Raw genomic sequence first — 22,592 nt, forward strand, 5'->3', positions numbered from 1 at the left:
ATGATGAGAAAAAAAGAAAAGAAAAAAAATAAGAAAGGGCAAGAGCAGGCGTAAATAGTAATAATAATAATAGAAAATCAAACCACCATATAGACTGCCTGGCCCGTTTATCTAACAAAACATGAATATACTCAATATCAAAAAGTGAGCCAGAAAACAGCCAGCAAAAATTTGAATAAATAATAAAAAGAAGAAGAAAAAAGAAATCTGGCGGTGCTTACAGTAGTCTGAACTCGAGAAAGAGATCCATATATGGACCTTTCACACTTGTGGATCCCGGAGGGATGGTTTGATTACCTGCTCATAATAGATCATTGCCTCTTTAGCGTCAGTAAATGTCACCGTGGTCTCTTGATGAGTAACTATCAGCTTGCATGGATGCAGGAGGCTGTATTTCACTCTTGCTCCTCTCAGTCAAACTTTTATGTCCTTAAATGCGTCTCTCTTCTTCTACAGGTCAGGGGAAAGATCGGGGAAGATATGTATTTTCTTCCCCTGAAACTTCAGATTGCTTCCCCCAGCAAGTTTCATAATGATACTTTTTAGTTTCCCAGCTAAACAGCTGGGCAATCATTGTGCGTGCCAGGGATTAGGACCGGTGCGGTGCGCAATATTCACACATGGCTGCGGCCCAAGTTTGTCCGCACCAGACATTTCCCTCAGAAAGTTGTTCATGAAGGCAGTCGGTTGTCCTCCTTCTGCGCCACTAGGGATCCTGATGATGCGAACATTAAATTTACGGCTGTGATCTTCGATTTGTTGGATCTTTTCTCTCAATGAGATGTTTTCTACGTGTAGATTGGCATATTTCTTCTCCAGTTCAGTCAGCCGATGGTCATTATCTGTAACTGCTTCCTCTACCTCCTGCTCTCCTCTAACCCTAACCCTAACCCTTTATAACTTCTTGTAAAGAGTCTAGTGATTACTTTATCGGCTGCAATTTTAAATCAAATGCCAAACCAATCTCCTCTCGAATAACATCTCTTATAATCACGGTGAGCTCTGTGCGATCCTTGACTGAGTGCATGGCAGAATTGCTCCGCAAATTGTGGATTTCAGGACAAGAACAATCAGAGGACGGAGCGACCGAGACGTGCTCACGTCATGCTGCCGGAACAGGAAGAGTCAGAAGATAGAACAATTCTTAAAATCAAAAAACAAGATGGCGGCACTACCATGGACCCTCTTCAGATCAATGATGCTTTTAAATCATACTATAGTGAACTATATCCATCTACTTCACAGTGTGACCTGGGCAGATGCAGATCTTTTTTTGGAGAACACTTTATTACCTACCTTAACACAAGAAGACAGATTATTATTAGATGGGGATGTGTCTTTAGAGGAGCTGCAGACTGCCATGGCCACACTTAAAAGTGGTAAAGCTCCGGGTTTGGATGGACTGCCAATTGAGTTTTATAGTCATTTTTCAAGTTATTTATTGCCGCTGTTTCTTGCTATGATTGATGCTTGCTTTAGTAAAGGTCACTTTCCACAGTCCTTATACCTGGCCTCCATAATCTTACTCCAAAAAAAGGGTAAAGATCCTCTTCAATGTTCTTCATATAGGCCAATCTCAATTCTAAATGTTGATTACAAAATTATTGCCAAATAAGAAAGAAAGCATTCGACAGGATTGAATGGGATTACCTTAAGTCTGTTCTCAGAAGATTTAATTTTGGTCTTAAGTTCTGTCATTGGATACATATTCTTTACAGTGCCCCGATGGAGGTAGTTAAAACTACTGCTAACTACTCTAAACCCTTTGTACTTTCAAGAGGCACCAGACAGGGTTGCCCACTGTCACCTGCATTATTCACTATTGTTATCGAACCTTTAGCTGCATCAATTAGAGCTCATGATCATATCAAGAGTGTGGAAATTGGGATGGAGGAGCACCTCATATCTTGTATGCAGACGATATTTTGTTGTATATTCATGACCCAGTGAATTCAATTCCATTTTTGTTATTATTGTTTGAAAACGTTGGAAAGTTATCAGGCTACAAAGTTAACTGGGATAAAACTGAGATAATGCCAATTTCCAGTTTTGATTGTAGTTTACTTATAAATCAATTCAATTAAACAGTTTATTAAATACTTGGGTTTGTTCATCCCTAGAAGAATGGAAGATATGTTTAGTTTGAATTACCTTCCAGTAATTAATAAAGTATCAGAGGAGTTCAAAAGAATTGGCCAACTACCCATTTCACTTATGGGGAGAGTAAATATAGTTAAAATGTCTGTTTTGCCTAAATTTTTATATTTATTTCAAAATCTCCCGATTACTCCACCACAACATTTTTTAAAAAGACTACAAAGTCTTATCTCTTCCTTTATTTGGAATAACAAATCCTCACGTGTCCGGGTGTCTGTTTTGCACTTACCATATGACTCTGGTGGCCTGACGCTTCCCAATTTCTATTATTATTTTTTGTCATCTCAGGTTTTTTAGATACAACATGTTCGTGGAAAAGAATAGAATCCTTGCACATGGGTCCATATAACTTGGAATATTTACCATATATGGATCTTAAAGAAGTGGTTAAAATCATTAGAAATCCTGTTATACTGAATAGCCTCCATATTTGGAAATGGTCTCATAAATTGTTAGGATATAAAAATACTCTCTCCCCGTTTTCCCCAGTTTGGAGAAATCCAGGTATTTCTTGTTGTGGGGATGATACTTTTAAACTTTGGTATGATAAAGGTATAAGAGAAATTTCACATTTGTTTGAAAGGGGGATTTTTCTTTCATTTATTCAGCTTCAGCAGAAATATGGAGTTCTTTCTTCACATTTATTTAGATATTTTCAAATAAGGCATGTAGTCAACTTGGAGCATGGTTCTTTGCAAGAACCTGAACCAACAAAAATTGATTTTATAATGAACAATATGGAGAAAAATAAGGATAAACTTATCTCAAAGATTTATAGTGTTCTTACTACAAGCTCAAGGGTAAATACTGACTATTTAAGACAAAAGTGGGAACAAGATCTTCAGACTGAAATACAGCAAGAAGATTGGTCTTTTATTTGCAGGAAAGTACATAAATGCTCTTATAATTTAAGGCATAAATTAGCACTATTTAAGATAATGCATACGGTCTATTATACCCCAGAGAAATTAAATAAAATGAACAGTGAAATATCATTCCTTTGCTGGCGGTGTAAGAAATATAAAGGTACTTTTTTTATATGCTTTAGTCATGTGAACAACTTTCGTTATTTTGGAAATTTGTTACCAAGTTGATATCTCTGTGTTTAAATGTATCTGTTCCCCGTTCACCTCGTTTATGTCTTTTGGGAACCAATATGTCTGACAAGTGGAATATATATGAAAGTATGTACATAGATCTTGCTTTGATGGCAGCTAGGAAATGTATAGCTTTAAAACGGAAGGCTTCCAACCACCCAGCAATAGTCCACTGGTGGAATCAACTCTCAAGCTACTTTGTTTTGGACAGAATTTATTATATTAGTAAAGACAGAACCTGTAGTTTTGTGTCTTTATTTAGTTTGTTTTATTTTTTTTGTTTATGATTATGGCATTTCTTGTCTGTGTCCTAGTGTGAAGGATCTGGAATATGAATGATGAGATGTGTGTTTGAAATATCTTTACACTGTTTATGTAAAATAAAATGAAAAATATAATATAATAAAAAAAAAAAGACAGAAAGGTTAGAGACAGACAGGTTAGAGAGAGACAAAAAGCGTCATTGCAAACGGGGAATTTGCACCAATGGTCTCTCCTCTCTGTTAGTAAAATGATATCAAAATGTCGGAAAAAAAGCTACAAAAACATCACAAAGAGCAACAAAAAAACGCGTCAAAAATCAGTAGAATATGCGTTAACAAACCAAACTGAACATATCACTTTAGGAGAGAACGATACTGATACAGGAAGCGAAGCAAAAACATTTACTTCTCACCTCGTCGTCTGGGACGCGGGTCTCATGGCGACAGAATGGACAGCTGATGATGCATGGCGAGGACTCTCCTGAAAACCAATCAGATCGCAGGCGTCACATGGCACTCTGGATGATTTCAGAATCATGTGATCAGCGATCTCATTAGCTGAATTGTGTTGGAGTCCTTAAGTACAAGTTCAAGTCACGTCTCTGGAGTTTTCTCTCAAACCCACCAGACTCCATCTAAATAATCACTACTTCTAGCGTGTATAGAGCCAGCATATCTCCACATGTAAATGGGTGAATTAAGGGTTTATTTCAACCAAACCAGAGTGGTGATTGTTGGAACAGTGGAAAGATGAACCAAGACGGCTTTTGATAGTTTGATTTAGTTTCTGTCCACTTTGAATGAAGTGTGTTTTACCATGATAAAAGTACTGATTATTTACATGGAGTCTGGTAGAAAGTCTGTTTTCCCTGCCAGATGTATTTAGGGGAACTCACCCATGTTGACCATCTTTTTCAGGCAGCGGGCGCAGACGAGGTGTCGGCAGCGCAGCAGTTTGGGTTTACGGCTGCGAGCGTCGTAGCGGCTGAAGCAGATCTTACACTCCAGTTCCTCCAGAGACGGAGCCCAGGTCTGCACCTGAATGCACCATAACTACAGTTAATCAGGTCTGCACCTGTACACCCCATAACTACAGTTAATGACCCAGATCTGCACCTGAACTCACCAAAACTACAGTTAATCAGGTCTGCACCTGAATGCACCATAACTACAGTTAATCAGGTCTGCACCTGAACGCACCATAACTACAGTTAATCAGTTCTGCACCTGAACGCACCATAACTACAGTTAATGTTTGCACCTGAACGCACCATAACTACAGTTAATCAGTTCTGCACCTGAACGCACCATAACTACAGTTAATCAGTTCTGCACCTGAACGCACCATAACTACAGTTAATCAGGTCTGCACCTGAACGCACCATAACTACAGTTAATCAGTTCTGCACCTGAACGCACCATAACTACAGTTAATCAGGACTGCACCTGAACGCCCCATAAGTACAGTTAATCATGTCTGCACCTGAATGCATCATAATTACAGTTAATGTTTGCACCTGAACGCACCATAACTACAGTTAATCAGTTCTGCACCTGAACGCACCATAACTACAGTTATGTCTGTTTATATGACAGATCTGCACCTGAATGCACCATAACTACAGTTAATCAGGTCTGCACCTGAACGCACCATAACTACAATTAATCAGTTCTGCACCTGAACACACCATAACTACAGTTATGGTGTGTTTATGGTGACCCAGATCTGCACCTGAATGCACCATAACTACAGTTAATCAGGTCTGCACCTGAACACCCCATAACTACAGTTAATCAGGTCTGCACCTGAACGCACCATAACTACAGTTAATCAGGTCGGCACCTGAATACACCATAACTACAGTTAATCAGTTCTGCACTTGAACGCACCATAACTACAGTTAACCAGGTCTGCACCTGAACGCACCATAACTACAGTTAATCAGGTCTGCACCTGAATACACCATAAGTACAGTTAATCAGGTCTGCACCTGAACGCACCATAACTACAGTTAATCAGGTCTGCACCTGAATACACCATAACTACAGTTAATCAGGTCTGCAACTGAACGCCCCATAACTACAGTTAATGACCCAGATCTGCACCTGAACTCACCATAACTACAGTTAATCAGGTCTGCACCTGAATACACCATAACTACAGTTAATCAGGTCTGCAACTGAACGCCCCATAACTACAGTTAATGACCCAGAGCTGCACCTGAACGCACCATAACTACAGTTAACCAGGTCGGCACCTGAATTCACCATAACTACAGTTAATCAGGTCTGCAACTGAACGCCTCATAACTACAGTTAATGAACCAGATCTGCACCTGAACGCACCATAACTACAGTTAACCAGGTCGGCACCTGAATTCACCATAACTACAGTTAATCAGGTCTGCACCTGAACGCACCATAACTACAGTTAATCAGGTCTGCAACTGAACGCACCATAACTACAGTTAATCAGGTCTGCACCTGAATGCACCATAACTACAGTTAATCAGGTCTGCACCTGAACGCACCATAACTACAGTTAATCAGGTCGGCACCTGAACGCACCATAACTACAGTTAATGACCCAGCATTGAAAGAAAGAAGGAATCTCACCTTGGCATCCATCTCTGGTCCAGGCTCCGCCCCCTTTAGCAGACTCATCCTATTGGCTGCCGTCTACACCTGAACCAGGAAGGTGAGTTCAACCGTCAGCTGACTGGAAGACAGCCAATCAGAAAGCACCGTGGGGTGAAACTAACTTTCTCACTCAGCAGCCAAGAATCTTTTTTACTGGCCAAAATATTAAATATAATGTTGTTTCAAACCAATCTTTGTGGTTTATCCTCCGTTTTCATTGTGCTTATATTTAGATAAAAGATATATAGATGTATATATAGCTATATAGAAGGCTAGCTGACTCCACAGACTGGCTCATCATCACAAGCTAAACGCCGTATTCTTCAATGAAGTGTCATCTGATTAGTCGGAGCAGCAGGTACCTACCTGACTCCAGATCAGCTGAGCAGTCTGACAGTCAGAGAGGACGCCCATCTACAGAGACAGAGAGAGACAGACAGGTCAGAGAGACAGACAGGTTAGAGAGAGAGACAGGGAGACAGACAGGTTAGAGACAGAGAGACAGACAGGTTAGAGAGACAGACAGACAGAGTATCATCTTGTACTAACCATGTACAGAAGCAGAGTACAAAGGTATATTTTTATTTTTTCTCCTCAGAAACACACACACACACACACACACACACACACACTGCAGCTGTGATGTAACCGGGGGAGGGGACTCTGGGGATGCTGATGTTGCTATAGCAACAGCTCTACCTGCGGCTGAACCTCCAATGAGACCAGATCAGCTAGTTCCCCGGCAGACCAGACTCCATTTAACTTTATCAAGATTTAAACATCTATTCTCATGTTTACATAATATGATCTTACTTGTATTTATTTCATGTACTAATATTTACAGTCTGAGTAGTATAGTGTGTAAGAAACCCAGAACTGAGGTTTAATGAAGACCAAAGTGGAAACAGACATGAGGAATCAGCAGGGAGAACATGGAGAGACACTAAGATAACGTTATGTCTGTTACGTCTTCGTTAGCTAAAGCATTTTGTTACCAAGTCAGAGATCCAAATGTCAGTATTTAGCTAGTCCATATCCTTGTGATTCCACTTCAGGGATTGCTCTGGTGCTGCAGGAAATTTGGCCGGATACATGTATTTTCCCTCCCCTTCCTCTTCCTTTGTGTTGGCGTTCTAACCTCTGGTGGATTTGTGAGGACTATGGTTAACTGCTCCTCAGATCTCTGCAGGGTAAATCCAGACAGCTAGCTAGACTATCTGTCCAATCGGAGTTTTCTGTTGCTCGACTAAAACTACTTTTGAACGTCCACATGTTCCACCAAAACAAGTTCCTTCCTGAGACTATTTAGCAGAGGCACCGTGGCTCCGTCTGGAGCTTAGCCCCGCCCAAGATGATTGTGATTGGTTTAAAGAAATGCCAATAAACCAGAGCACGTTTTTTCTCCCATCCAGGAATGCTGGGTGGACTGGACAGAATATATATATATATATATATATATATATATATATATATATATATATAAGGGCTGTCAATCGATTAAAAATTTGAATCTAATTAATTACATATTCTGTGATTAAACGAAATTAATCGCATACATAATTAACGGTGCCTGAACCGATACTTTTTTAAGAAAGTAAAAAAAACAACAACAACTAAACAGTTGGTGACATTAAAGAAGGGCTTGTTTATTGCTAAGGCCATATGGTCAAAATTAAATGTTTAATAATAATGTATAACAATAACTTATTTCACTAGTAAATTGCTGTTGAACGACAAAAACAACAACCAGATGGGGAAAAGGACATTTACAATAACTTCAAATGCACCACGAGGCTGTAGTTTACCAGTTTCATTGAACGCACCGTCTGTGTTGTTTCTCCGACGGCAGCTGCAGATTGTTACATCCCGGTGTTGAATCCTCTACAGTAAAACACAGTCACACTTTACACCGTTTAGTGTTAGCTGTCAGCATTTAACCCTGTTTAATCCAGCTACTAGCTAGTGGTAGGCTAACGTTAGCTGCTGTTGAGTATAGTGTTAACTAGCTAGCGGTAGGCTAGATCGTTAGCTGCTGTTGAGTATAGTGTTAACTAGCTAGTGGTAGGCTAACGTTAGCTGCTGTTGAGTATAGTGTTAACTAGCTAGCGGTAGGCTAACGTTAGCTGCTGTTGAGTATAGTGTTAACTAGCTAGCGGTAGGCTAACGTTAGCTGCTGTTGAGTATAGTGTTAACTAGCTAGCGGTAGGCTAACGTTAGCTACTGTTGAGTATAGTGTTAACTAGCTAGCGGTAGGCTAACGTTAGCTGCTGTTGAGTATAGTGTTAACTAGCGTCACATGCAGCTGGGTTTGTGTTTCCTGTAACGTCTGTTTCAGAGCATCAGAGAGAAGAGCAGACATATCAGTGGCACCAGATTTCGGTAGCCAGGGTTGGCAGGAAGAAGATTTTTAAATCAAATAAAGTAAATGTTCCAATTAATAATCCAAGCAGCACATTCTCGTCTCCCTCCTTCATTTTACAGTCCAATGTTGCTAGAACGGCTCCGGGTCAAACCTCAATATGGAATGGATTAATCTGCGTTATTTTTTTAACGCGTTATTTTTTCTCAGATTAATTAATCGAAATGAACGCGTTATTTTGACAGCCACCATTGGACTGTAAAATGAAGGAGGGAGACGAGAATGTGCTGCCTGGATTATTGATTGGAACATTTACTTGTAAAAATCTTCTTCCTGCCAACCCTGGCTACCGAAATCTGGTGCCACTGATATGTCTGCTCTTCTCTCTGATGCTCTGAAACACAAACACTGCTGCACATGACGCTAGTTAACACTATACTCAACAGCAGCTAACGTTAGCCTACCGCTAGCTAGTTAACACTATACTCAACAGCAGCTAACGTTAGCCTACCGCTAGCTAGTTAACACTATACTCGACAGCAGCTAACGTTAGCCTACCGCTAGCTAGTTAACACTATACTCAACAGCAGTTAACGTTAGCCTACCACTAGCTAGTTAACACTATACTCAACAGCAGTTAACGTTAGCCTACCACTAGCTAGTTAACACTATACTCAACAGCAGTTAACGTTAGCCTACCGCTAGCTAGTTAACACTATACTTAACAGCAGCTAACGTTAGCCTACCACTAGCTAGTTAACACTATACTCAACAGCAGTTAACGTTAGCCTACCGCTAGCTAGTTAACACTATACTCGACAGCAGCTAACGTTAGCCTACCACTAGCTAGTAGCTGGATTAAACAGGGTTAAATGCTGACAGCTAACACTAAACGGTGTAAAGTGTGACTGTGTTTTACTGTAGAGGATTCAACACCGGGATGTAACAATCTGCAGCTGCCGTCGGAGAAACAACACAGACGGTGCGTTCAATGAAACTGGTAAACTACAGCCTCGTGGTGCATTTGAAGTTATTGTAAATGTCCTTTTCCCATCTGGTGGTTGTTTTTGTCGTTCAACAGCAATTTACTAGTGAAATAAGTTATTGTTATAGTGATTACATTATTGTTAAATCTTAACTGTTAATTGTTAACTTAATTGTTAAATTTTGACGATATGGCCTTAGCACAGTCGCCAACTGTTTAGTACCCTTCTTTTTTTAACTTTCTTAAAAAAGTGTATATATATATATATATATATATATATATATATATATATATATATATATATATACCTGTATGATGCTGTGTATAATACATAATATATATATATACACATGCATGTATGATATGTATATATATATATATATATATATATATATATATATATACCTGTATGATACTGTGTATAATACATATATATATATATACATGCATGATGCTGTGTATAATATATATATATATATATATATATATATATATATATATATATATATATATATATAATGTATTATACACAGCATCATACATACATACATACATATATACCTGTATAAGTTGGAGTCTCAGGCTGAAGCAACACTGCGGCCGTTGCTCGTCATCAGTCTCAGTAACGGTGAGGGTGTCGCGCCTCAGCAGCAGCGGGAAAGCTAACAGGCTAGCAGGCTAACAGACTAACGGTTACCGTAGTTACTGTGTCCGTAGTGTCTCCGGTCCGTCGGTCTCCGTCGGTGACTCCCCGTGTGTCCTCTGTGTCTCTGCTGCTCACTGACTCACTGCAGCGCGAAGCCGGCAGCGGGAGACGGGGTTACCATGGCAACGGGGGGGTTGAGCTAGAAGGCATCCAGCTAACACCAACACGACTCGTTCGTTCAGGATCAAGATTAGAAAGCGCCCCCTGAAAGAAAGGGTTTAAATGTATATTTATTTGTCTAGATTTCGCGTAATTTTGCGTAACTTCCGGCAGTATATGTAACCCTTCCAGCCCTTTATTTATTTATTTATTTTTATGTTTTATTTTCTTGTGTTCCTGTTTATTAATGTCCAATCGATGTATATGTTTGTACCGTTGTATCAGAACGTCTGTACAATAAAAAATTGACTAGAAAAAAATAAATATTTAATACTTAAAACTGAAAGTTTAAGTTATAAAATGAAATCCCTGGAAATAAATACAAGTATGTATTATTGTAATAAGACGCCCCGTTGTTTTTATTTATTTGTATTTATAGTTTTAAGTGTTTCAAACATTTAAACATTTAATCTGTGCTTTTCTGACATGGATCTGTTTGAATATAAAGTTAAAAAAAATATGTGTGTTTATTGAATAAACCATTACACAGAGGGAACCATGTGTGTGAAGGTAGGAACTCTTTACTGTGTGTCCTTGTTTGGGTCGGAACACTCCCGCTGCTGCACATCACTTCCTGTGAATCTCTGATAAAGAAGAGCCTGGCGGCGGGAACTCCGCAGGTTAAATTTTTTTGGTTTGTTCGGTGAATCCGTCTGAATCGGAGCCATCAGAACCGCGAACATGGTGAGTGTTTACCGGGCGGAGTGTCCGCTGCCTGTGGGCTGCGGGGGTAACCGGATTTATACCAGATTTATACGGTTTGACTGTAATAATGGCGGAAGATTTGGATGAACGTCGGTTCATCGTCAGCCTCCTCGCTTGCACTCAAGAGTTGTTAAACTCATCAGAAATCTCATCAGTAATCAGTTAATCTTCAGTCTGTCGCTCCGTTAACGACTTTCTGCCTGTAAACACCGCGTTTAGCCCGTTAAACGTTAGCGCTGCGGTGTTGTGATAACTTCGGTTTCATGAATGAAAACTTCCTCCATGTTTGTTTTAACTGCGCCGTTAACGTAACATTTACCGGGTTAATGTTTGTTCACACCGGTGGCCAACGTTTCTGGGTCTTGCGACACTAACAGAATATAATATTATAACCTCTTAGCTACATGCTAACGGAGCTGCAAGCTACCGGTACCGATACTGCGCATGCGTCGAAGTGAATGCATCCATTAATAAAGTATTGACCCGTAGAGTCACTGTACTCAGGGTTAACTATCAGTTTATGTTACCTGGCAGACATTAATTAATGTGTGAAGTTGTTTACAGCACTGATAGAGGTCGGCCATCTTTAACTCCTGGAGCAAGTTCAGCCAGACCAAACGTAACCCCCTGTTGTGTGCTAGCACGTGCTCTACCTGTTTAATACCCCCCCATGCAGTGTTTTTACTCGTTTGAGGAAGACTTAAGTCTGTATGGTTGGGTGGAGGCTCCACGAAGAGCTTTCTGCCTACGTTAGTGGCCTGAAGTTAATACTGGGGCGCTGGTGGCTTTATGACAATAGTGTGTCTCTCTCTCTCGGTGTGTCTCTGTCTTTCGGGGTGTGTGTGTCGCTCTGTGTGTGTTTGGTAGTCAAAGGGTCCGTCTGATGCTCTCTGGTTCTGTGTTGGTGCTGATGTCATAGTAACGCGTGTCTCTGATTGGTTCTGTGTTGGTGCTGATGTCATAGTAACGCGTGTCTCTGATTGGTTCCAGACGGTGGGTAAGAGCAGTAAGATGCTGCAACATATTGACTTCAGGATGAGGTGCATCCTGCAGGACGGCCGTATCTTCATCGGCACCTTCAAGGCCTTCGACAAACACATGAACCTCATCCTGTGTGACTGTGACGAGTTCAGGAAGATCAAGTAAGTCTCACAACTCGGAGGTTAAATGTCGTCAACACACACATTTATTCACTCGGTTGGTTGGGCAAAATCTCCCACATTTGGTTCACAACTATGGGAGTAGATTAGCATAGACCCAATAGCGTCTGCTCAAACTATTTAAAGCTGCTCTGTTTTAACACTGAGCTACACACAAAAGGCAGACACACGTCATTATTAGGGAGACAGAGAAAATAATAGGAACTTAATCAGAGAACAGGAACCAGGAGATGAGGAGAAAATGAGACTGAAACTGGTCCAGAAAGCCTTCATTTTCTTCTACACTGTCCTGGTTGTCTGGGGTCAGCCCTGAGGCATGCTGGGTAATGGTTGTCTGGGGTCAGCCCTGAGGCATGCTGGGTAATGGTTGTGTGTTTGTGTCCCCCAGGCCGAAGAACTCCAAGCAGCCGGAGCGAGAGGAGAAGAGGGTTCTGGGTCTGGTTCTGCTGCGGGGGGAGAACCTGGTCTCCATGACAGTCGAGGGCCCGCCCCCTAAAGATGTAAGAGCCAATTGGACTCAATGAAATATTTCATTATGAAACACTTTATCATATATACAAATATTAAACGTTTCGACTCATACACCATGAACATGCTGACATCTTTAAGTCTGAACTTTGATCTCTCTCTGTTTCTCTCTCTGTCTGTCTGTGTCTCTCTGTCTGTCTCTCTCTCTCACAATCCAATTTGCTTTAATGGCTACATGACATTGCGAGGCCGGCTTCACAATGTCCGCCCACCCACGGTTTAGGATCATCGTTTGATGATCCTGGCTATTACCCCCTCTCTTGCCCTCCCCTCTCCTAGTTCTATCCTCTTCCTCTACTTTCCCTAAACTTAACCTCTAACCTTCCATTCTCCTAACCCTAATCTCTCTCTCTCTCTCACACTCACTCACTTCAATTTGCTTTATTGGCATGAACAAAGAACATGTTGCCAAAGCATATATAGTACATATTAAATACATGCTGTATGTGTCATAGATTATATACTATATACAACAACTCGGTCTCTTTGTCTCTCTCAAATTCAAAGAGCCTTTATTAGTATGACCATATTGACCCATAGTATTGCTAAAGCACATTTCCATAGTTTAAGATCAGTTATTAACGTGTGTGTATATATATATCTCTCTCTCTCTCTCTCTCCCCCCCCCCCCTCAGACGGGAATAGCTCGTGTCCCATTGGCTGGTGTGGCCGGAGGTCCTGGTGTGGGCCGTGCGGCGGGTCGTGGTGTCCCGGCTGGCGCTCCGATGCCTCAGGCCCCGGCTGGACTCGCCGGCCCCGTGAGAGGAGTGGGCGGGCCTTCGCAGCAGGTAACCATGGCAACATTACCCGGCGCCGTGCGCGGCAGTGTGTGGTTATTCAGGTGATAACGGCTTCCTGTCTGTCTGCAGGTGATGACTCCGCAGGGCAGAGGGACGGTTGCCGCGGCAGCAGCCGGAGCCAGCATCGCTGGCGCTCCCACCCAGTACCCACCGGGACGCGGCGCCCCGCCCCCAATGGGCCGGGGAGCCCCACCCCCAGGTAGACACAGGATTCTGATTGGCTCTCAAAGAATAAGAAAAAGGAGGCTGAACTTACTCATTTAGATCAGAGTCTGTTTGCTGATTGGCTGTTTCCCTGACCCCTCCCCCTGCAGGTATGATGGGCCCGCCCCCTGGCATGCGCCCACCGATGGGTCCTCCAATGGGGATGCCTCCAGGCAGAGGAGCCCCGATGGGGATGCCCCCCCCAGGCATGAGGCCGCCGCCACCCGGCATGAGAGGTAATGCCATGACACGTTTAGGGACTTTAAATAAAATCAGACACGAGAGGTAACGCGTTTTAGGGACTTTAACCCTCCTGTTGTCCTTGGGTCAAATTTGACCCTTTTGGGAAAAAATGTCTATCAGAAATATGTTTCTTTTTTTACCAAATTACCACAAAAAAAGGATGGATTCCATACAACGCTCTGTGTAAATTACACTTGATCACTTTCATTAAATTTCGGGTGAACTGCTAAATGGTTTCAAATGAGTACCTGACTAAACTCATCCACTCAACATACGTTCCTCTTAACTATTAGTCAAAATAATTCAGAATTTCTGCTTTTTTAACTCAAATATTATTTATAATTCTATATAAATGAGGTTTATTGACCATGAATTCCAAAAAGTAGTGTAAAACTAGTGGGAGTAAGTTGGTGTTAGTGAAAACTAAAAGAAACGCCGGAAAAAACAAAAGTGTTCTTTTTGACCAGGGAGGACAACAGACACGAGAGGTAACGCGGTGACACGTTTAGGGACTTTGAATAAAATCAGACAGGCGTACATTGAGTCTTTTGAGGTAGTTTTGGGTTTGATTAATCATGTGACCTCTGTTTCAGGACCGCCTCCTCCTGGGATGAGACCCCCCCCCGGCCCTGAGGAAGCCCCCCCCCCCCCACACACACTCGCCTGCTGTATAGATTTTGTTTTCTGTTTTTTAAGTCTTCAGTTTGTGTTTTTTTTTATTTTTAATAAAGTTTCTTCAGGATGGTTTAAATTCTGCTTTCTGTTCAGTCTCTATGGTAACCAGTTCAATAAAAGTCTGGACCAATCAGAGCTCAGATGAACTGATATTAGTCAACTAGTGTGACTAGTCTTAGTCTTGTGCCAAATGTCCTTGTTAGTTTGAGTCATATTTAGTCAGTCACATCTTTTTTTTGTTACGTTACAGACAGAGAGACAGACGGAGAGAGATTTTTAAAGGAACTTTATTTTATCAATGTTCCATCTCGTTATCTACAAAAATCTTTTCAACAGAACAATAAATACATACATATACTCTTAAATACATGACATCATCTCCTGAGAAAAGATGAGTTGTTCTCCTTCAACAGAGCTCAACACATCACCATGGGCCCAGATCACACTGAACTGATCCACATCCTTCATCTCTTTATAATAACTAAAGTCAATCCTGATTCTGGCTTTCACCATCCGAGTAAACAGCAGAGTCACATTAATATCAACAGATTCATCCACCTTCCTCTTCCTGCTCACATACACAGCCATCTTTGATTGGCCCAGGATGAAGTTCAACAGCTGACATTTATGTTTAGCTAACCTACTGTCCCTGAACCCAAGGATGAACATGTGTTTGGAGAAAACCTCCCCTACCTTACTGAACAGTTTCTCTAGCAGCAAGAACAACGGTGACAGGCGCACACACTCACAATAACAATGAAACACAGTTTCTTTTTCATCACAATAAGGACATTTGTTGCTAACACCAGGACTGATGACAGACAGAAAGGCGTTGACTGCCACTATCCCGTGTAACACTCTCCACTGGAGGTCAGCTACTCTTTTAGTTAATGGTGGTTTGTATAAACTCCTCCATGCAGGTTGGACATCAACCTCCAAACCCAGATGTCCTCGCCACGGTGTGTCAACCCGTTCATGGAGTTTACTCTTATTTAAACACAGCACCATCATTTTATAAAAGGCATTTCCTTTTGCCTCTTTCAGGTCTAAAGTGCAGTGCTTTACATCCAAAAAAACAACCAACATAATTATCAAGACAGGGACGGACACATAAACCAGGGAAGGAATCGTCACATTGAGGTGTAATCAGACCAACATTATATTCCTCCAACATTATGGATTCATGTCCAGACAGATAGTACTTCCAGTGGTCCAACAGTTTTGAGATTGTTCTGACTGATCTCACACCCAGAACAGCTGCCAAAGCAGCAGCATTGTTCAGTTTTGGTCCAGCGATATCCATCACATTCCCCAGCGTGAGCACCCGTGCTCTGCAGAACACGTCCAAGATGGCAGAACCAGCCCAGCAGGAGTAATCCAACCGGTCTCCGTACACCACTGGTTCCTGTAGCAGCCAGTGTAGGGAGTCACCCTGCACCCGTCTCTCCTTGGTCAACAGCTTCCACACTGTAAACACACCACGATAGAAAGGAGGCAAATCCTGGAAACTCAGCTTCCTCACATCCATCAGGAACAGAGAATCTTTAATCCAAAACCCTTAAAGTCTTTCAGCACCCAATGGGCCAGAGGTCTCCAGACCAAGTCTTAGGGTCAAACAGCAGTCTCTGGAGGAACTGCAGGCAGAAAGCAGCGCCCCTGCTGGCCAAATGAACCAGTCCTTGTCCTCCCTCTTCCTTAGGAAGAAACAGAACAGCCTGGGGAATCCAGTGCAGCTTATCCCAAAAAAAAAAACCAAAACAGATTGAATTTCTACAAGTAAATTAGAAGGGGGATCCACACAAGACAGTTTATGCCACAGAGAAGAGGACAGCAGATTGTTAATAACAAGCATCCTCCCTCTGTAGGACATGCTCGGTAAGAGCCACTTCCATTTCTTTAATCGGCCTTCTGTTTTTACCAGAGTGTTATCCCAGTTTTTTTGCATTACACACTCCTCACCCAGAAACACACCCAAATACTTGACCCCTCCTTTCTTCCAGGTGAGCCCTCCTGGGAGAGACAGAGTGCTCTGTAGCTTATCTCCCACCACCACAGCTTCACTCTTAGCCCAGTTCACTTTAGCAGAAGAGATACGATTAAACATACTTACAGTCTCTACCAAAGTGTTGATGTCTGTTTGCTTGTTTAAAACAACCATGACATCGTCTGCGTAAGCTGATATTTTAACAGCTGAAGCACACCCAGGAAAATACACACCTAAAAGTTCCTTCCTGAATTTACTGAGCAGAGGCTCAATAGCGAGGGAATAAAGCATCCCCGACAGAGAGCATCCCTGCCGTACCCCTCTCTGCACATTAAAAGGTGCAGCCAAACCACCATTAACCTTCAATATACTCGCAATATCACGGTATAGTACCTGAACCTTAGCTATGAAACCTGGGCTGAAGCCAAAAGCATTGAGCGTCTGCCACAAATACTGATGTTCAACCCGGTCAAAAGCCTTTTCCTGGTCTATGGAAATAAGACCAGTATCTCTCTCCTATTGTTTTGAGTGACAATGGTAATGTTCTAAAAATGTCTGTCCTCTGATCCTCCTCTATCACTGCCACTTTTTTGGCCTGAGAACCACTGTCCTTGTCCTTTTTTTTTCTTTTCCCGCTCTTTTCCTTGCAGACATTTTTAGAACATTACCATTGTCACTCAAAACAACCTCATCATTTCTCTCTGCGTCATTTGCTGCGACTGCAGGGACAACAGTTAGCTCAGCTTCAGCTGATTGGTCTATCAGACCTGTCTGTTCCCTACACACACCCTCACCTGATTTTTTTCTTTTTCTTTTTCTTCACCCACTACACTTGTCTCTGCTTCACACACACCTCCATTACCCTTCCCTCCCACTTCATTCACACAAACACCCGGTGTATCTACAGTACTCACCCCGTGCATCTGGTCAGACACGGCATCACCACACCGCTGTGCAGCACGCGGAGTGGACATCGGCTGCTCGGAGGCGGCAGCCGACACCGGCGCAGCATCCCTCCCGGACGGTGGGGGGTCTGCCGCTCCGGCAACGAGAGGCGCCCCCGTGCAGGAAGAACTGTACCAGGTACAACAAATAAGAAAGTTCCTTCAGAAAACAAAAAACAACAAAAATATAAAACTTGAGGACTATTTTGAGAACAAAAGTGTGTTATTGATCTCAATACGAGCTCAGATGAATCTTACAGGTGAGGGAGGCTTCACACTACCGGGATTTTTCAGATTAAAGAAACTGGTTGTGAGGATCAAACTTGAGCTTTTAAATGATGGAGACAGTGAGGGAATGTAAGACAGTCCGTCTGCTGTCGGTCTTATTTTTTGTGTCTCCTCACATCTGACCTTATGAGTCATTTTAAAATCTCCACTCTTAATATAAATGGTGGCAGAGATGTGAAGAAGAGGGCTTGCCTTTTTGAGTTTTTAAAGCTTAAAGGAGTAAATATAGCAATGTTGCAAGAAACGCACAGTGAGACTTTAAACGGGACAGACTGGAGGAGGGAATGGGATGGGGAGGTGGTTTTAAGTCATCTTAGCAGCATCAGCGGAGGAGTTGCAATCCTTTTTGCAAAAAACTTTCTTCCAAAGTCCCACACTGTAGAGGAAAGAGTAAAGGGCAGACTTTTAGTAGTCAGAGCCCAGTATGAGGTTTTTAATCTGGTTTTTATAAATATATACGCTCCAAACTCAGGACCTGATAGAGTTCTTTTTTTAGATGAGCTCAGTACGGTTTTAAGTGAGTGTGAACCAGAGGAGTTTTTATTTTTAGGAGGAGATTTTAACCGTACACATGATGATGAACTGGACAGGAACCATAGTGAACCACATGCTGCTTCTAAAAGAGCCATGCAGCAGCTGATGGAGACACACAGTTTATCAGATGTCTGGAGAGAACGTCATGCACAGCAGAGACAGTACACATGGGTTCATAGCAGAGACAATCGGTTAACTATGGCTAGATTAGACAGGTTTTATTGTTTTAAGCATCATTGTAATGTTTTTAAAGGGTGTACTATATTGCCTGTCGGTTTTTCTGATCATTCATATGTGTATTGTGATGTTTATATTGCCAATATAAAATCCAGATCTGCATATTGGCATTTTAACACTGCTTTGCTTTTAGATGCACATTTTAGGGATGTTTTTATTTTTTTTTGGAAGGGTTTTAGAGACAGAAAGATTTTAGTTCACTGAGGCAGTGGTGGGACATTGGTAAGGCTGACATCAAGCAGCTTTGTCAACAGTACACTCTCAATGTTTCTCGAGACATTGCCAAGTCTATGAAAGATCTAGAGATAACTATAGTGGACATGCAGAGTTCTGCAGAGTCCACAGGAAATCGAGGCTGTTTTGAAGACCTCAAGTTCAAAAAAGCCATCTTGGCAGACCTGCTGGGCATGAAAGCACAGGGGGCACTGATCCGGTCCCGTTTCCAGAGCGCTGCTCTAATGGACTCTCCGACCAAGTTTCTTTTTCAGTCTGGAGAAGAAGAATGGACAGAGCAGAATGATCCATGCTCTGCGATCAGCAGGAGGACAGCAACTAACCACAGCTTCAGAGATACGAGAGAGAGCCGTGGACTTCTACTCTGACCTGTACAGTACAGAGTACCCAGAGGACGACGAGGCTTTCAATGTCTTCTGCAGGGACCTGCCCACAGTTTCTGGGGACGACAATGAGGAGCTGGAGGGGCCCCTGACTGAGGAAGAGGTGTTGAGAGCACTACAGAGCATGCAGGGGGAGAAAGGCCCCTGGTATCGATGGTCTCCCCCCGGAGTTTTACAAAACTTTCTGGGAGGAAATGAAAATAGACATTTTAGATGTTTTCACGGAAAGTTTTGATGAATGCGTACTTCCTCAGAGTTGCAGGAGGGCAGTAATAACTCTCCTCCCAAAGAAAGGGGACTTACTGGACATAAAGAACTGGAGGCCAGTCTCTCTGCTGTGTTCAGACTATAAGTTGCTGTCCAAAGTCCTGGCCTCCAGGCTGAAGCAGGTGTTGGACCGGGTCATCCACAAGACCCAAACCTACTGTGTGCCCGGCAGGTCCATTGTTGACAATGTGTCATTAATTCGGGATATTTTGACCGTCTCTGGTTCATTGGGTTTAGACACTGGTCTGGTTTCATTGGACCAGGAAAAGGCGTTTGACCGGGTTGAGCACCGTTACCTGTGGAAAGTGCTGGAGAGGTTCGGCCTCAGCCCTGGTTTCATCGCCAAGATAAAGGTAATGTATGAGAACATTGAGAGTGTGCTGAAGATTAATGGTGGTTTGTGTAAACCTTTCAAGGTAACCAGGGGGATAAGACCGGGCGGCTCAATGTCAGGGATGTCTATTGAACCCATGTTGCATAATGTCCGTTCTTGTATCAATGGCCTGGTTTTACCTGGTTTTAATACACGTTTTACTGTATCGGCCTATGCAGACGACATCGTAGTTTTTACAAAAAACCAACAAGATGTTGATAGTGTAGGACGTATTGTTAAGACGTTTCAGAGAATTTCTGCTGCCAAAGTAAACTGGGCCAAGAGTGAAGCCCTGGCAGTGGGGAGATGGGCTGGAGGCCTCTCTGAGCTTCCTGGTGGGTTGACCTGGAAGAGGGGGGGTTAAAGTACCTGGGGGATCAGAGAACCCCAGATATGAACTGGGAAGGAGTAATTGAAAAAGTGGAGGGGAAGCTAGGACAAATAACAGAGATGCTGCAGTGGACTATTTTAATGGGACAGAAATCCCCGTTTCTGGAGACCCTTTTCCAGACATTGGTTTGTAATCAACCACACTGACTCACTAGCACGACACACGCCACACATTGTGGCTGATTTTCATACACAAACTGGAAAAGGTTTGTATAACAACTGTGTTCTGGCCACTCATGAAAAGAAGCTGAGTGAGAGGAAGGACATGGTGTGGAAGGAGAGACTTTAGTACAAGCCTCCACTCAACAAGAGGTCTGGAGACCTGCAGTGGAGGATCCTCCACGGGGCCCTGGCAGTGAATTGTTTTCTGTCTCAGATTAATCCCACCGTGTCCTCCACGTGTCCTTTCTGTCTACACCCTGAAACCATTATTCACTGTTACCTGGACTGTCACAGACTGAAACCTCTGTTTAACATTTTAAAAACGGTGTTTTTAGACTGTGGGGAGGTTTTTACAGAGACTGCTTTTAGAAGAAGCAAGAAGTGGCAATGTTTGAATGTTATTGTGGGTCAGGAAAATATGTCAATTTATAAAAGTAGGAAAAAGAAAATAGAAAATGTGAGTGGCCAAGAGCTGAGGAAGCTGTAGTGTCTGTGGTGAGAGCCAGAGTGAGAGTGGACTTCAGGTTCCTGTCTCTGATGAAGGACATGCAGCAGTTCTTAGACCTGTGGTGGTTCACCACCGCTGTGTGCTCAGTGCAGGACGATGAGCTCATCTGTATTCTGTGTTTCTATGAGATTATATATTTAATACATGTTGTTTTATTTTTCTAATTTTCTTGTGCATTTGAAAACACCATGATGTCCTAGTAGAGGAAGAAACGTCTTTTTTGTTAATAAAGATTTTCAAAAATCAAAAAAATCTCTTTACCTCTCTCTCTCTGTCTCTCCCTCTCCCTCTCTCTGTCTCTCTCTCTCTCTCTGAGTGGATGTGTGAGTGTGAGTGCTGAGTGAGTCTACGGAGCGTGTGAGTTTCTATCTCTGTTTTTCTGTTTATTTGGGGTTTTGTACGTGTTTATCTTGTTGTGTAGTTGTTAGTTATTAGTTGGTGGTGGGTTTTGTTCAGGTAGTTTGGGTGTCAGCCGGGCATTATGCCCGTGTTTGGCGTGCACCATGCGGTGCTGGAGAAGCTGACACGCCGACATGCGGTGAGGATTTCCCCGCATAAAAATGGTTTCCCCCATTAAAATGGTTATTTTCTTGGATGATGTGGCGAAGGTTGAGACTGTGGTAGAAAGAGGAATTGTTATCCGGGATACTTTCACCCCGGTTCTCCCGCTGGTGAGCCCAGCTAAAAGAATCATGATTTCAAACGTACCTCCGTTTATTAAAAATGAGGATTTGGCCAAAGAGCTGTCACGGTACGGCCAGCTGATGTCTCCCATTAAAATGGTTTAAAACTCAAGCACGTAGTGTGTCACAGAAGACAAGTCTTCATGATTCTGAAAGACAACGCGGCTGATCTAAATCTAACGTTCAGTTTTAAAGTGGAAGACTTCTGAAGTGTTTTGGATGTGGGGAGGAGGGTCATTTGGTCCGTTCCTGTCCGCGTCGGACAGGAACGGACGTTTCGGCCGAGACGGCTCCCGGTCCCGCTGAACCGGACCCCGGTCCCGCTGGGTCGGGCGGTTCAGCCGACCGGGCCGCAGAGTCGCCTCCGGGGGGCTCAGACTCAGATGTTGCGCCACCTGCGGCTGACTCAGACTCGGCAGGTGCGCAACAGTGTGCAGAAACTGCAGAGGTTACAGAGTTAGTTGTACAACAGGAGTGTGGAAATACAACTGTTAATGAAGGAAATGCCCAGTCTACTGAGGCAGCAGAAAATAACAGACAGACAGGGAAAAAGAAAGGCAGCGCAAATAAGACAAGCTGCAGTCAGAATATCACAAATGTGGTTGATGATGCTCTGGCTGAAAATGTGTCTGATGAGATGGATGTAACTACAAGATCCAGCAAAAGAAAAAACAGTTCTAACAAAGAGCAGAATGATGCTAAAGCTAAAAAAGCTGCTAGAGGGTCTGTGTGGTGATGATGATGATGATGATGATGATGATGATGAGGAAGATTGTGAGTGGACAGCATCCCAGGTAGAGAAGTTAACTCTGTATCCTCTGGATAAGATCAAGAAGTTCCTGCAGGACACTAAAGGGATCAAGGCGGTGAAGACGGAGCAGTTCTTCCCTGATCTGAGAGGGTTTATCAGGTCTGTGGCCTGGC

At 42.7% G+C, this 22,592-nt stretch overlaps 2 protein-coding genes across 2 annotated transcripts; one reads left to right on the forward strand and one right to left on the reverse strand.

Moving 5' to 3' along the window:
* Window positions 1–671: 671 nt before the first annotated feature.
* LOC144516153 (E3 ubiquitin-protein ligase RNF182) lies at window positions 672–10,184 on the reverse strand. Its single transcript, XM_078247348.1, is given in 6 exon segments — window positions 672–715; window positions 3,924–3,998; window positions 4,414–4,555; window positions 6,134–6,202; window positions 6,524–6,571; window positions 10,063–10,184. Coding segments are annotated over 5 exon segments (378 nt in total). The 5' UTR covers window positions 10,063–10,184.
* A 736-nt stretch (window positions 10,185–10,920) lies between these two features.
* Window positions 10,921–15,871, forward strand: snrpb (small nuclear ribonucleoprotein polypeptides B and B1). Its single transcript, XM_078249531.1, has 7 exons — window positions 10,921–11,050; window positions 12,062–12,213; window positions 12,620–12,731; window positions 13,395–13,547; window positions 13,629–13,758; window positions 13,874–13,999; window positions 14,600–15,871. The coding sequence occupies exons 1-7, from the start codon at window positions 11,048–11,050 to the stop codon at window positions 14,824–14,826; spliced, it is 903 nt and encodes a 300-aa protein (XP_078105657.1). The 5' UTR covers window positions 10,921–11,047; the 3' UTR covers window positions 14,827–15,871.
* Window positions 15,872–22,592: the final 6,721 nt, after the last annotated feature.

This window comes from Sander vitreus, chromosome 4 (assembly GCF_031162955.1).
Source record: "Sander vitreus isolate 19-12246 chromosome 4, sanVit1, whole genome shotgun sequence".
NCBI classification, from domain to species: Eukaryota; Metazoa; Chordata; class Actinopteri; order Perciformes; family Percidae; genus Sander; species Sander vitreus.